The following is a 16,423-nucleotide window of genomic DNA, read 5'->3' as shown; positions in this document are numbered from 1 at the left end:
AATGGCAATTCTTATTGAATGCCATTCAGAGACATCTTGCATGTCGCAGTGACTGAAAGAGAAGCAAAAAAAACCTGGCACTGCACAAAACATAGGCACATTTGGCTCGTGGCTGGCGTTAATTTGACACACTGGATGTAAGGAAGTACTGGTATATATGGTATAATTTGATTAAATGAGAGTGGCACCATTAGATTACATGGACACGGTAGGCGAAGGTCCATTGTCAGTTATTCCTTGCAAAATGATTCCATCTAGAATACGTTCTGATGAATTGATGTTGCCACAACATAGTCTTGTGTTTATTAGTGAGTGATATGAATCACGACAGGCATGGGAAGGCACGGATGGCAACGGCACATGCGTGTGCGATATAAAATCATGCCAGATGGAGAGATGGCCCATGAGTCTGAAAGCTCTGTCTGCCAGGAATTCTGGGAGAGAGCAGATAAAAAAAAGTCAGGTGCCAACCATAAAATGATAATTGATGGAAATATCTGAGCTGGCTGATCTATGGGGCATATGTTTGTTTCAGGCCGGCTTCTCTAGATACCCACTCCCCTTTTCTCTTCATTGATCAGGACTTAATGAGTTCCTCTGGCTCCCTATCACAGATAAAATTGCAGCTTGCTGTTCGCCTAGCAGACTCCCCGCGGGCTGACAGTTTTGTGGATGTCCACAAGGCAGAACATACTGTCCTTTTCACCACAGCGTACCTTTAGTAGAGGGCAGGTGGGTGAGCCTGGTCAAGCAGGTGAGAGTGAACCAGGTGGCCGCCAAGGATGCACCGGCAAACATCAGCACGAGAATCAGCTTCAACATCCCTCGAATATAGTCAGCAAACCTGAGGGCAAAAACAGAAAACATAAGAAAGCAGGAGGAGAGAGAGAGTGAAACTTGAATCTCGAGTCATAGCTCAAAGGTGACAGAACAAAAACTACAGAGGCGGCAAATTATAGGCAAGCGCAGGTGAAACTTTTTCACAGATCTTATTTTCGGCACCTACGTCAGAGACCAGGCGCGCGCGAAAAATCTTGTCCCTCAAAAACAAGCCTACTGGAGATAACTCAAAACAAATCCTCACAATATAATATAGCTTCTGACTAAGTTCTTCACACAGTCTCCTCTCATCAGGCATCAGACACAATTTAGCACCTCTAACATGATGGCAGCAATACATAGCAATATCACTAGGGCATGTAATTCATCACCTTTCCTCACAACAGAGATGAAAGCCATCATAATAAAAACACTTTATGGAGGAGTTAGCTGTTATTTGTTGTGTCGGGGTTGCAAGACTTATTTTTTAATAATGGCTTATGGGCTTTTAATGCCTTTTAAAGTAATTATTCACCTCAAAATTAAAGTTTTGTCATCCTTTACTTGCCATCATGTCATTCCAAACCTGTGAATTTGTAAATTCGGTGGAACACTAATGGAGAAATGTATCATGCAGCTCGATACAATGGAAGCCTATGGTATTCACAGAAAATCTTTACAGCTCTCAAATCTCATTAACATTCCGATATATTCAAATAAAATGTGCCACTCTAGGTTTGACATCAATGCTATTATGCCTATAAGATGTATAGACTACTTTTACAACACATTTATGGTGTTGTGGGCATTTTTCAACACTTCTCTTTTCATGTTCCATGAAAAAAGTCTCATGGGTTGGAAATGAATACATGTCATACATTAGAACGACATATAAATGAAGAACAGAATTTCTATTTTTGGGTGAGCTATCCCTTTAAATATAAAGCATTTAATCGGTTGTCAACCTCACTTTCTTGACCCGACAACATCGCCTTCTTCATTCGAAAATCAATGTCACCCCTACCTCCCGAACTGCTGTCTGACAATTAAAGTCTGGTGGTTTGTCAGGCATCCCAGTGTTTGCCCAACCGATCAGTATACCTCACACCACAAACCGTTAATTGACCTGCGGAGACGGCCTCTTAAGATTCACTCGTCTAGGATAACTCCACCATAACGGCGAACGAGGACGAGTCTTTGACGAGGGCTTGCGGCTATTATATCCTCCTCAGGAATCGCATCATTTAGAATGTGTAGCCATCGCCCTTGCATCTCGATTTTAATGCATCCATTTTTCTAAAGCATGGACTTGACCCAAAGGGATGCGCTCTGCGGCGGAGAGCTGGTGGTGTATAATAACTCATGTTAACGCATTTGCTGCATGATTCGTGGCACAGGGAGGGCGCTGGACCCTGTAACTCACAGGGGCCCATTAACGAGAGATCACTCGCCAAACGACCACTAATAGGACCGTGCTGCCGTGGAGACTTAGTGGGGCATCTGTTGCTTCTTTCTGCAACCTGTCCCAAATGAACAGCCAATATGAGAAAAAAGCTAACACGTACAAGTGACAAAGAAACTGGCGGGGTGTGCAATCTTCAATCAGCTTTATCAATCCCCATTTGGCTTGTGGCTCATGACTCGATTTGAATAACACACAACAAGGGCAGCTCAAAAGTCTTTATTGATGTTTTACCCCACTTTGTCCCTCCCTATCTTAATGGTAATGCGTGTACTAACCCCAAAACCAATACAGCAATGTGGCAATTGATTAAATGCAGTTTCCTAATTAAAAGGTTTTCAAAATGCAAAACCTGACTGGATGTACTGATTTGAGCCCTCCTGCAAACATTTAGTCATCGGGGACAGACAAATCTCTTGCTTTTTGCAGACAACAGTTTGCTCTTTCTCTCTTCTCTACGCCAGTGTCTTAATCAGTCTGTGCGACGTGACCATTTCATTAGCATTTTCACCCACTGTTCATAACAAAAGCTGATTTTAATAAATTAGCAGAAAGAGAATAAATTAGCTTTGGGATCAGGGAGGATCCAAAACACCCAGGAAAAAAAAAGTGGCCTAACAAAGACAGAATAAATGTCTTTCCAGCAGGAGCGTAGGAACGATTTGAAAAGGATGACACTGGTTTATATGCCTAGTTGCCAGGGATACAGTCATATCAGACCATTTTAAAGCTAAATAAAACCTTAGAAAGTTTCTAGAAACGTCAGCATTCTAGCATTTTTGTCATGAAACTTTAATAATTAGGTATATATATATATATAATAAATAAGTATAAATATATAAAAATGCATATTTGTGTGAAAAAACAACAACTTTTCTTCTGTTGTTCATATCTTCTTTCCGCAGGAATCTTTTTTTTCTGTCAGTGGCTCAGCACACAAGCTGTGCCATGCGTGGGTTATATTCATGCATATGTATTATTTTATGTGACGTTTGCCCTAATTGATTCGCTGAAAGGTGGAAGTTGGTAGCCATTGTACGATTACCACCTGCCATTTAGCCCACTCCTAAAACAGTCCAGTGCTGGTCTTAAAAGTTATCATTTTACTAGCTGTGAAAAACTACATATTTTTTCCGACCCTCGCTGGTAAATTTTACTTAAAATATTGAATTGGAGGTGGAGCTTGTCAGTGAGCCTGTCACTCTGATTGGCTGTTCAGCTTAGCATGAGAAGAAAAATGGAAGTACCAAAAGCAAGCAAATGACAATATCCAGAGGGCACACAGAGAAAGCTCTTCTCATTTTTCATCTGTGATGATTTTCATTGAATTCGTCTATGGAGAGCAAGACTTGTTTGAAAATGGTAAGAGCAAGTGCAGCTTTGTTTACAGTTTGCATATCCGCAGTCCTAACTTTCGGTTTCCTTTTTTGAATTACGATTACAGGCTATCAGCTGGTATGGAGAGTTCCAAAGCAGCTGGATGGAGAGCAAACAGAACAGTGGTCTTGAGACGCATTTATAAAAGTTGAACTATTTTTACCTTGATGCGTAACTAAAGGTGTTGAATGAATGAGACGCCTATTGAAACCACTGAGATGGCCAAAGACGCGAATGTAGGAGTTTAACAATATTTGTTTTGAAATGTTTTGTTGAAGGCAGTGGATTTGTTACAAAAGCAATGCTTTGATGGCTGTAATACCGGTGCTTTAACGGAGATGAATTTAGAGAGAGTTTTAGCATGCTGACAGTCCCAGCTGTTAGTCAGTAAAGCTCATTCCTGGATTCTTATGTGACTAATGTTTAAGGGTCTGCTACTTCTCTTTTCCATGTCACTGGACAATACATGTACAGTAAATGTTAACAAGTTCAAATGCATGACAACATCACCATAATTTCTCAGGCATTACTCACCTCGCCATGGCCACACCAAACACACAGCCTCCAACTATGGACCAGAACCCGATCCAGCCAGCGTCCACCTATCAGAACAGAGAAAGGTGTGATCAGAGGGGATTATTCGCTGCTTGTGATGCTGGACATCACTCGTGATGAAGCAGCCTGATGGGGAGTGAGCCAAGAGCGTCTACAGTCTGAGCAACTGTGTCTATCAGAGAGAGGAATAAACTGGCAGACTTCATGCTGTCCACGGACATATCTTTGATGAGCAATCTGGTTCAGCAGCAGACTTCATAAAACAGATGGGTCTGTGTCAGGCATGGCTGAGGTCAGCCGCAGTATTGATAAGAGCAGGGATACAAAAAAAAGTTCCTATATGAGAACCTAATAAAAGGCTACATATTGTTTGTCCAAGCAAAGGTGAATTAAAAAATATATTTTTTATTGCTTATGAAAGAAGTCTCAAGCTCACCGAGGCTGCATTTATTTATATATATATATATATATATATAACAGTAATATTGTGAAATATTATTACAATTTCAAATAACCATTTTAAATGTAACTTATTTCTGTGATGGCAAAGCTGAACCTTCAGTCTTCAGTATCACATAATCCTTAAAAAAACAACAACATTCTAATATGCTGATTTGGTGCTTAAGAAGTACCTTAAGTAAAGCTGAAAACAGTTGTGCTGCTTAATATTTGTGAGAAAAAAAATTTGCAGGATTTTTTGATGAATAGAAAGTTAAAAAGAAAATCATTTATTCTAAATAAAAATATATTATACCATTAAACATTTTTTAATATTATAAAAGTCATTCTCGGACAATTTAATGCATCCTTGCTGAATAAAGTATTAATTCCTTTCAAAACAAACAAATCTTAAAACAAAAAAAATTTGAACAGCAGTGTATATTGTATATAACAACATGCAATATCAGTGTTTACCATTAAATTACAAAGAATAAGGTCTGGGAGACTAAGGTCTCAAACATTTGTGCTTTGTGCTACTGCTTTAGCAAAGTACCTGTCAAACTAACTAAAATCAAAAGCGTTATATATATGGACTTATCAAAATCGCAAAAGGTTGAGATTTAATTCAATAAGTACATAAGCTGCTATAATAAGTAGTAAATAATGTCCCAAATCCTTTTTTTTTTTTTGCTCATGTGTGACTTTTTGTCATGACAGTGTGAACGGCACAAACCACATGGAATTAATCTTTTTCAATTCTGATTTGGGCCACTTCCATATGTGGTCCTAAATTCGATACAGGTCAGATGTTTTGCTATGCGACCTCAGTCTGAACAGTCAAATTCATGCGACTTTTATGTCACTCTAGAGCAACATTCGTCACAATTCTGCGCACATTTTACCTGAAGTTATCAAGACAGTAATGAAAGGTAGTGATGTGTCAGAGCTCATAAGTATTACAGTGACAATATACAAGCAAAACATGAGGCCTCGTATCATAAACTCTGCTTTCTTTTTTCGCACCCTCATCTTTGTTTTTTTTTATAAATTTGCTGGATTCCGCAGCAGATCACAATAAATAAACGCGTAATCGCTTACTTTAAAGTTCTCTGTCTTTACTTCCGTACGATAGCGTGTATCATTCTTTTGTGCATGCAGGTCAGTTCAGGATCATGATCTGTTCACACTTGAATCTGATATTGGCCCCATTTAAAACAGCAATGTGAACAGTTATACAAAAAAAAAAAAATCAGATCCAAGCAATAATTTGGAATTGAGCACTAAGACTCCCAGTGTGAACGTAGCCTTAGTGTCTCAGAGCAGCTCGGTTACAGTGAATGCAGCGAACTCCATCTCTACATGTGCGAAAGACCGAGGTCCACCCCCAATAATCTCACAAAATCCTATGGGAAACACTGCAACAGTATTGATTCGGCAAAAGTTATTTAGTAAAACAACTTGACTGAGTCTGTTCTATCAAACAACTACATATGACCCGTTCATTTATATCTTCTCTGCCAATAAAAAGAGTTCTAAAATACACTCGTCTCTCGTCCACCAAAATATACCATGCAAGGAGAAAAAAGATTCTAGACTTTGATTTGGCTGATTTGATAGCTAGCGAAGCTAACAAGAGCGCCCAGAAATGCTGGCTCTGTCTGGGTATCAGCCTTGATCCCCTGGGGGTGGTGATGGAGAGGAGAATGCTGGCACAACATCTCTCACCCAATGCACCGGACTGTCACTGCACAGGAAAGCACCTTCAGCAAAACACTTATTACACAAAAGAACATTTCCTTATGTACTTCTTACCTGTGGCTATCAGGACAAACCACTGAATCTGAGCTGAATCTCACTGTCTTTGGCTGGGTTGTAATGTCACTATTCAGAGAACACTGGGCTCATGAATATTACTTCTCTCATTGCAAGCTAATCTTCCTAGACCAGAGTGTCACAGTAGCTAATTAACATTCATGATTCATGCTAACTAATATAACAATTCAATGTCATTTTGGGATGTAGTAGAGCTCACCTCCAAGATGAACTGAAATATCAACAATTGAACATCAGGACACGTTCAAAAATCATTTAAATTCATTCCATTTCTTTAAAATGGTCAATAACACACTGATTGGATATTTCTCATAAATGTAAGGTCAGTCTCGTGCGGTGTGATTTGTGTGACACTTAATTTGTGCACAAATGAACGTGACATTTATTTGACAGCTTCATTGTTCTAGAATACACAAAATCAAATGTGATGGTGATTTTAGCATGTGTGGAGATTCAGCACTGTGCATTTTCAATTTCTCCACCTTCTTAACACTGTCCCTGTCTGGACAAGCACATTCTCACTAAACGGCATTAAGACACCGCTGCTCCAGGGACTTATAAGGTCTGAGGATACATGTGCAGGGGTAAAAGACATCTTTATCTATTTGAAATAAACATCAAGTGCTAAAACTACAGTGAACCATACCATATATCAGAATGTCATATATCATGCGATTTTAATGCGAGGCAGCAGAGGTAAACTTCATACTTTAATATCTGCCAATGGGGATGTGAGCTAAAAGTTTGGGGGGAGTGAAGTGGCAGAGAGAACCCTGGTTCCAGCGCCCCTGGATGTATTAATTGCTATTTCCCATTTTGTGATTTATGTCTACTGGTGTAACGCTGCAATTTCATACCCTAGTATACTATTTCTTTTGGCAAAAAAGTGTAAATCATGTGTGTCCAAAGCATTATTTCAAATTCAAATTTTTCTGTCATGCAGTATAGTGCATTGTGATGGTTAGGACTCGGGACAAGGTGGAGAATGATATGGCATATATCCCAATTACATTGATGTTACTGTTTTATACTGATACAATATAATGTATGATGTTTTTGTTATATGTTCTGTTGTGATATATATTGAATACTTCTGTGAAAGCAAACACTTTCTTCAGGTATTCTAGATCTCCGTGTTTGATGATCTTAACTCACTAACATGTTTACACCGGAAGCCTTAGGGACAAAAAACATGGCATCACTCACTAAAACGGGTTTTAAAATCAGAAAACCACATTGCTCCCCCTTTAGTTTTAATCAGGGCGAAATAGTTAGCGAAATCACAAAAGCGAGCCTTTGTTCTGAGCAGTTTGAGGCAGCTTTAATAAAACAGTCACTCTTAATGTTTCTCAACCCCAGCAAAGCACCTCGAATTTGATGATGACTTTCCAAGGGCAAAGGGTGTCTGCCTAATCAGTGCACAGCCATTGTGCGCAGGCTTAATGGCCATTCACCATTAATGAAGCAATTAGACAAGATTGATTAATGTAGCGGTGGACTATACACTTGCAGCTAATTATTGTTGTACTGCTCTACATGCTTACTGCCTCAGGGCTCTACCATTCCACTCACAAATTACTGTGCGCGAACGTGGAAACTTATTTGTTGTGAGTGACTTCTGACACCAATCAAAATGCAAGAACTTAACATCTTCAGAATATAAACTTTCACACCATGACTGGATGCTTTTTTTTATTGCTTTCTATCCAAGTTAACAGAGAAATCATTCAATGTTAAGTAAATTGCTAACACTTTACTATACAATACAAACAACCTAGTGTTACCAGCAAAGCAAAGGTTTATGAATTCTGCCGTTAATCCTAATTTAGTTTTTCAATGCAAGGTTTTTAAAGTGATCCAGGCTGAATTAATTGGTGAAGTTTAATACTTAAAATTTGGGATTTTAAACAAATCCCCACCCAGAATGTTTGAAGAATATCAATACACTGCTGCCTTTTGAGCACTGCCGTTTCTTTTTCTTTTTTTATAACAATCTGACTTCTAGAAATCTATATATAATTTCAGTTTGTCTGATAACACTTATTTCTCTTCAACCAAATTTAAATGACTAGGAAAAAAGACTTTCTTAACAATAGTGAAATATTAAAATGGGAGAAAGAAATGCTTGAGGCGTACGCTTTCAATTGTTGTTAAAAAAAGAACTGAAACTTGAATGAGAAGACGGAAAATTCAAATTAGTCTCACAAAGGCTTTGGCAGCAGAGACATATTGTGGAAAAAGGAAAAAAGGCATTCTATCTTCAACTTGCATGATTTTCTTTCCAATACCGGTTCAAAGACCACTTAGTTTACCTGGAAAAGAAACTACAAGACCTGAAAACATCATTTTTGTCTCTGCAAGCCAGTAATTCAGCTGGGCCTAGAATGTTGTGTGATTGCTTTGGCCCATAACTCTCACATTTCAGATGCAAATGTGAGGAGTCTGGGGAGAATCAGAAACTCTGAGGTGGAGAGCTCATCTCATTAAGCTGTGGTTGGCCCATCAAAGATGAAGTACTTTTGTGAGTATGCAAATAAAAGCGTCTTGAGCATGTATGTTTGATTAGATTCTGATGAGCTCTGTTTGGAGAGGGAACGGCTGGAGAGGGATATCTACATGTGGATAGCTTTGGATTTTCAAAACTGTAATTAGATGTTTTTAACAGCTTGTTTTGAAGTTCAAAGTCCACCCATTCAGGCCTGCCAGTATTTTTTAAAATGAGAACGTATAGAAAGGCAAAGAGTTTGGTCAGAGTTTCCAGTCACATACTTAAATGTGTGTTTGTACACCCAGGGTTAATTATGAGTCAATAACTGTTTAATCCATAGGAATTACATTTCATTTTGATCATAATTAAAATTATAGAAGGTGCAAATGAATTGTACATCTGATAAATGCTTGCTTCAGACACACACAACTATTGAAACATACAGTGGTGCATTTCTGCCACATATTTTTTCCACTCAATTATTTCTTAATAACGATGTCATTTAAACAAAATATTTTCTCGTAATAACTAGATGCTATGTCGATAAAACAATATGTATTTGTAATAACGAGATAATGTGTTGTTAAAACAATATATTTTCTTGAAATAACGACATATGCTTTTCCCGTTATGAGATATTATTAAAAATACATATTTTTGTATGTGATGTGACAACGTGGGAAATAGGCCTTCATCACAGTCCACGTTCAAAAAGTGGAAGCTTAAAATAATATAGTAAAATAACTTGCGCTGTAGCCTGCATCAATGGCAATGCCCATAGCACAGGCTTGTTGTGATTTATTGATGTTCAGTTTATCACAGATACTTAATCGAAACAGAAACCAGTTTATAAACATTAGTCGGGTACGATAAAAAAAAAAAAAGAAGTTATTCCGACGCATATTTCATTATTTAAAGGGGTGCACACAAGCCTACTGTATATGTGTGCACAATATTTCAGAGTCTGACCATTTTTTTTTATTAAATAAATGCAAGAATTGAATTCAAACAACATATCACGACACAGCATTATTCATTCAGGTTATGCGTTCAATAAAACATTAATTATGAGTAAAGACTGTACAAATTAAATAATAATAATGTTCAGATTGCTTTCATGCTCTGACTTTAGTTTCCGATACAATCATCAAGTGTTAAAACTGAAGTCGTTCAAATAAAGAAATGTCGATTATTCAAAAATAACTGGTTTGATCATCTTAAACGATCAAATAAAAACCATAGCATTAAACTTTTAATTTAAATAGAGTGTATTCCAATTATTCCTCTGGCAGTAACTTGAGCAGCGTGCAGATCCTTGTTTATCTCATGACTGTGGCAATACCAGCAGTGCTGGCTAACGCCTCGTTCACAAAACGTTGCACATTAAAATGAAAATGAAATGACCCACACATGGTAGGTTATCATGTGAGGCTAATTAAACCGTTTGAATGCTGATTTTTATTGTCAAGTTCAGCCAATTTAGTTTGATTTTCTTTTCAAAATTGGCAACCGACCATTGACAATAATGCAGGAGGAGATTCGATTACGCTACAAACCGAAGCCGGATATGACAATATGCGGACTGTGATAAAGGCCTGTTTCCCATGGTATCACGTCACGTACAAAATATGTCATTTTAACGATATTATCTCGTTATAACAGGAAAAGCATATCATTTTTATGACATAATATATCGTTTTAATGAGAAAATTTATTGTTTTAACAACATAACATCTTGAATGGGAAATATACTTTAAAATGACAACATCTCGTTCATAATTGATTGGAAAAAATAATATGTATGAGGCTGCAATGACCCACCATAGACACACATGGAAACAGACAAAAATAAACAGGTCTTTGTATATTTGCAATACTTATTTTCCAGGAAATAATGTAACATCTAAATGGGCCCAGCATGGAGCATGGAATATGTCTTACCTGGCTGACTTGAACAGGTGTTAAAATCATGTCCAACACGCCGGCCCAGCCGGCAACAACCCCTGTGGGCACGGAGTAGGCGAGCGCTATCATCAGGAAACGCATGTTGCTGAAAAAAAAAGCAAAGACTGATGTAGACTGATAAAAACTTTTAGAAATAGAACACTATGAAAGCACTTTAAGATACTAGGCTGTATTTTGACTGTGTACGACGCACATTTTTGAAAGCGCAACAGATCTTTCAAAACTGTCATGAAACTGAACATCAAAGCTTGTGCATCTCACACAGATTGTAGAGTTTCCTTCCTATGCCTTCCAGCCTGTCACCAAACATTTATCCTACCTTGCAGCCCAGTGACAGAGAGATAAAAATCTCCTTAATACGGGAAATAGACGGAACTGATAGCAGAAGCAGATATCAGGCCAGCACAATGCTAGAATAAAGACATGCCCATAAGCGGCGTTCTGACTTACATTGATTTAGCTTCCGCAACTGAATGTGATTCTTAAGAGGACACTGCACATTTGAGTGTCCTCTTAACATAATAATACAACTTTCATCTGCACAAAATGAACTTGAAATTTGCTAATCCAAATGCCATTTTAGAGTAACACTGACTAAATTAATTAATATGACATGATAATGAATTGACTAAATAAAAAACACTGTCATGAAAAATATATTGAGGTTATTTTTAATTATTGAGGTCCTGCAGCAACTGAACAAATGCCACTGAGAATATGCAATGTTAACAGACAGCTTACTTAAGGTAATATACCTTGATATTAAGAGCTTTGCCAAGTAGGAATTGTTTTAAACATCCAATTAAATCTAACTGACCCACTGGGCGAAGCTATGCATAAAATCAGTATCTGCATGTTTTTAATAAATCCTATATCTGTAGGGCACTTTTACTCTTTCATAGCAGTATCTATAAGACTCGCTAACAAATCCTTCTTGAAGCTAAGCAACAACAAAGTTGCTCTAAGCATTAATACAAGCACAGTGCATGGTTTAGTGTACTGTCAATTTTGTGGTAATCCTGCCCTGATACAAAAATCCCTTGCAATGAGGGATGCTTTTTCTTCATGTATTAGCATTTTTATGAGCATCTATCTAGTCACAGGATTGCTGTAGTCAAGACTGAAACAAGTTGAGAATCCCTTTGTGGAATCAGCCTTTATGTGTTCCTTCTGGCAGGCCTCCAATCACTCCCAACCCAATTACAATCACCGGTCCTTCTTACTCACTTCTCTACCTATTTTCCCTCAAGTGTCTCAAACAGTGTCTCCCCGACTTACCCGAGAGGAAATGTCCCCCCCCATAAAACAACAAAGCATCTGGAACCAATCATGAGGGCTCTCCAAATATGCTTTGTTTATCTTTTGAAGCGGTGTGCATTATGGAATTTACTTGTTGCCGTTTGGTTCTTGGTATTTGAGTCTTTAAGGCTGTTTTCACACTTAGTTTGATTGCACCATCCTCATCCTGTCCTAGATTTGGTAAGCCATCAAGCCAGAAGGATCATTAGCTAAGTGTCATTTGTCCTTTGCCGGCTCTGTTGGGAACTAATGCCCCAAAATTAAGATTTTGCAAGACACAGCTATTTTTAACACCAAGTCCATCAACACTAATACTATTCTATCACCAGTTTTACCGCAGTAATCAAATGCTGGATAATGGTTCCCATAAAGCTGCGATCATGATGCTCTCTGCAAAAGCACAAACAGATTAGACTTCTCCAGGCTTGTGTAATATTTTTAAAATGTATGAAATTATTTTAATTGAATTGGCCGCACCCCACAGGTAACTGAACTAGAACTTGGATTGGAACTACGGGAAGTGGAAGTTACTGAATTACAATTTTAAAAAAATTCATCAAGGGATTCCAGGAAAAGAAAGGTTTTGCCAACCTGGAATTTCTTCAACGTTTTAATGTTTATTGACACTTGGATTTAGAAACTTCACCTAAAAAAGTTTCTAGCACTTGTCAGCTGCGGATCTATTGAGATTTGAAGTATGTGGGATTCTTTATAAAGGCTTTTTAAAGAGAAAATCAGCTATAAAAAATATGCTTTATTAAAAGTGACCAGGAGGATGCAGATTAAATTATAAGTTAAAAAACGTATTGGCTATCAAATTAATGCACACGTAGAAAATTCGATTTGCATGTCATGCTACTCATAAGTACCTCCAGGTATGAATTGTTGGATGTGAAGAAAGTTCTACCATCAACATCCATTAACATTAACAGGAAAGTGTGTGGGGAAATCAAAGCATGCTTTCAGTGTCTTACGGTAGCCTTGAAGAAGGCAATAGCAAAAAAAGGTGTTGATGGAGAACCCTTTCTCCCAACAGTACCCCTTTCATTAACCTCACAGCTGGGAGAGATCGATATCTATGCAGCTTTTTTTCCCCCACCAAGAGCTTATTTAGCTTATGGGATATGATGAGAAAGCCTTTCTTTCCATTCTTTGACAGATTTGGGGGAGCCATCAAGCCAGAAGGATCATCAGCTAAGTGCTATTTGTCCTTGGCAGGCCCTGTTGGGATTTAATGCCCCAAGATGAGGATTTTGCAAGTCATTTTTAACACACATTTCATAAATACTAAAACAATTCTATCATCACAGTTAGCGCAGTAATCAAATGCTGGATAATGGTTCCCATAAAAGAACAATGAAATAATGATGCTCTCCGCAACAAACAAATCAGGCTTAAAAACGTTGAAGCTTTACCAAGTCAGGTGAGCCAAGGACTTAGGAGTTCAGAAACAAGGGTGAAATACAATCATGGTCCGTATCCAGTGAACTGTCCCTATGGACTAGCTGTTTTACAAAGCTCTACCAATCTGCTGCTTGCTTCATTCAGATACAAATGTGAAACGGCTACTGGAACTCTGCCTATCGGAGGGACTCCAGACAGCATTACAGTCTCCGTCCATTCATGTGTGTTCTTCTCTTTGTGAGAGGGAAAGTTCTGGCGTTCCTCGGAGGGGGTCGGACTGCAGACTCCCGGCAAAAGTGGAAGTTCAACAGTTCTTTCCAGTCCACACATTTCAGCCAATTTCTCTAGTGTTGGTGTGAGAACACATTCAAAGCAGGGATGGCTTCCTCTGATCTGTGAATATCAACCTCCCCAAGCGTTGCGGGTGAGACTACATCAAGAGGGTTCTGACTAGCTGTAAAAATGCCACTGTGGTCACATTGGCCTTGATGGACTTCACTGTGTTTCTAAATGTACAGATTAAGATGTTCTATTAATTAAGGATGGTCAGATTGTGACATCATAAGGCTTGGTAATTAATCTGCAGGGAGAGGATCTTGTCTTTGATGTGTATTAAATGACAACTGCAGCATATGGTGAGTGGCAAAATGACAAGACCCTGTTCATTAAGATTCTCTTTTGTAAAAGCAATAGTAAAATTTCAAAGACCTTGCTGAGATCAGGGAGACAGTATGTGGAAGTTACAAAAGGCATGAAATAACAGATGTCCATTTTTATGCCCATGTGCAGATATATCCAGTGCAAAATCTCTTTTGAATGGCAATGAGGAACACTGATATTCATGGTCTGAATCCATTTTCAAATACAGTAAATATTGTGTTTAGGTCTTTTCAAATTTTGGAATTTTTGCAAATGGATTTTTTAAGGGCCAGTTCACCCTAAATTTTTATTATTTTTTATTTTATTTTTTATCATTAATTCATTCTTAATTATGCCATTGGGAATCAGCTGGATTGATCAGACTGATGGTTTGTCCTCAGAAGAACACAAAAGCAGATTTTTAGCAGAATATTTCCCAGTTGCTCTTTTCCATAGTACATTTAGTGATTCAAGGCGCAAAAAGAAAAAAAATGTACTATTAAAATATTCAATATGATTTGTGAAATATACAGTACCGTTCAAAAGTTTGGGATCAAGGAGTTTTTTTCTGAAAGATATTCATTCTTTTATTTAGCAAGGATGCAGTAAATTGATCACAAGTGACAGTAAAGACACACATAGTTATAAAAATTGTTATTTGCTGTTCTTTTGAACTTCCTATTTATCAAAGTTTCCACAAATATTTTAAGCAGCATCGTGTAACTGTGTTAAGAAACGTTTCTTGAGCACCAAATCAGCATATTAGAATGATTTCTAAAGGATCATGTGACACTAAAGACTGAAGTAATGGCTGCTGAAAATTGCTGCTTTTTTAATTGATAGGAATAAAATTTGATTTATTTTGTAAAAAAAAAAAATGCTACAAATATTATAAATGCAGCCTTGGTGAGCATAAGAGACTTCTTTTTAAATACATTAAATATCTTACTAATCCCAAACGTTTTAAACATTAGTGTATTCGAACCTTTCTAAACCTGCTCTGTGTGAAATAGATCAAAGTTATTATTCAAGAAATTGACCAATATACTGTAGTTTTCAGTGCATCTGGATTTTAACCTAGGTTGATGTGACAGACACAAGAACCAATTAAGTTTGTGCACGGTTACTTCTCTGTGTAAGTGTAGAAGACTTTTCGGTTGAACTATACCTACTTCCAAACCTCCATTCCTTTAACAATTCTCTTTTCAAAACAGTTGAATCAGTCTAGTAAAGAAGGATCAGCATTATACCTCAGCAGCCTGCAGATGCTGCTCCTGTAGCTGAGACGTTGGCTAGCCGCTGCCACGCTTGGAGGGATGGGCGGCCTGGAGGGGAAGTAGAACAGCACAGCCACGAAAAGTGCTGCAATCATCCCAAACTCTGCAGGTTCACAAAAACACATTTACCATGCGGCCACAGTGTCAACATCAAATCTGACAAAGATTTTACGGATTCAGACTTAATCTATCTCTGGTAATTAGAACAAGAGCTTAACGCGTCTGGCATTTCAGTGCAATTTTCAGAAACTAAATTCAAATTAATGAGAGAGAGAGAGAGAACCAACATCATTAACGGTCATTAGATGGCTCACATTAATCTAGCGTTAACCATGAGTCTAGCAGATTTATTACAATTCTGTAGAGGGAGGAAATGCACAATGAAACAACTGATCAGCTCATTAACCCTAGTCCACGAAAAGCTCCTGCTTTCCAACGAGCTCATCCAGGGCTGGAATTTGTGACGGTGTGACCAAGTTCAGTATTGGCACTGCTGTAGCCAAGAAAAAAATAAAATAAAATAGAAAAACCTGTTGGCACACAGTATCGCAAAACCAGATGCACTGACTATGCCAGCATAGGATTCAGGTTGAGTTCCTAAATTTTGTGTCCTCCTGGGCACTGTCCACATGATAAAATAGGTGCAGTTTCCTTGGACAGATCCCACTTTTATTCAGCTACTTAATTTCTACAATATCGTTTCTATAAATCTGTCCTTTCTGTCATCAAGCACAGATTTATCAAGCAAATTTAACATTACAGTAATAAGATATACACTACTATTCAAAAGTTTGGGGGCAGTAAGATTTTATGAAATAAATGAATACTTTTATTCAGCAAAGACACATTAATTCGATCAAGAGT

General features: G+C 37.9%; 1 protein-coding gene across 1 annotated transcript in view; it reads right to left on the bottom strand.

Annotated features, from left to right (window-relative positions):
* slc49a4 (solute carrier family 49 member 4) overlaps positions 1 to 16,423 on the bottom strand; it is a 41,299-nt gene that overhangs the window by 12,593 nt on the left and 12,283 nt on the right. The window contains exons 4-7 of the mRNA XM_056263165.1: positions 15,533 to 15,662; positions 10,917 to 11,025; positions 4,193 to 4,260; positions 717 to 844 (exon numbers count right to left, since the gene is read on the bottom strand). Coding sequence (XP_056119140.1) covers positions 717 to 844; positions 4,193 to 4,260; positions 10,917 to 11,025; positions 15,533 to 15,662 — 435 coding nt within the window. The remainder of the gene's footprint in view (positions 1 to 716; positions 845 to 4,192; positions 4,261 to 10,916; positions 11,026 to 15,532; positions 15,663 to 16,423) is intronic.

Source organism: Rhinichthys klamathensis, unplaced genomic scaffold (genome assembly GCF_029890125.1).
Source record: "Rhinichthys klamathensis goyatoka isolate OS25496 unplaced genomic scaffold, OSU_Roscu_1.1 h1tg000201l_1, whole genome shotgun sequence".
NCBI lineage: Eukaryota > Metazoa > Chordata > Actinopteri > Cypriniformes > Leuciscidae > Rhinichthys > Rhinichthys klamathensis.
This window is presented reverse-complemented; position numbering and strand designations above follow the sequence as displayed.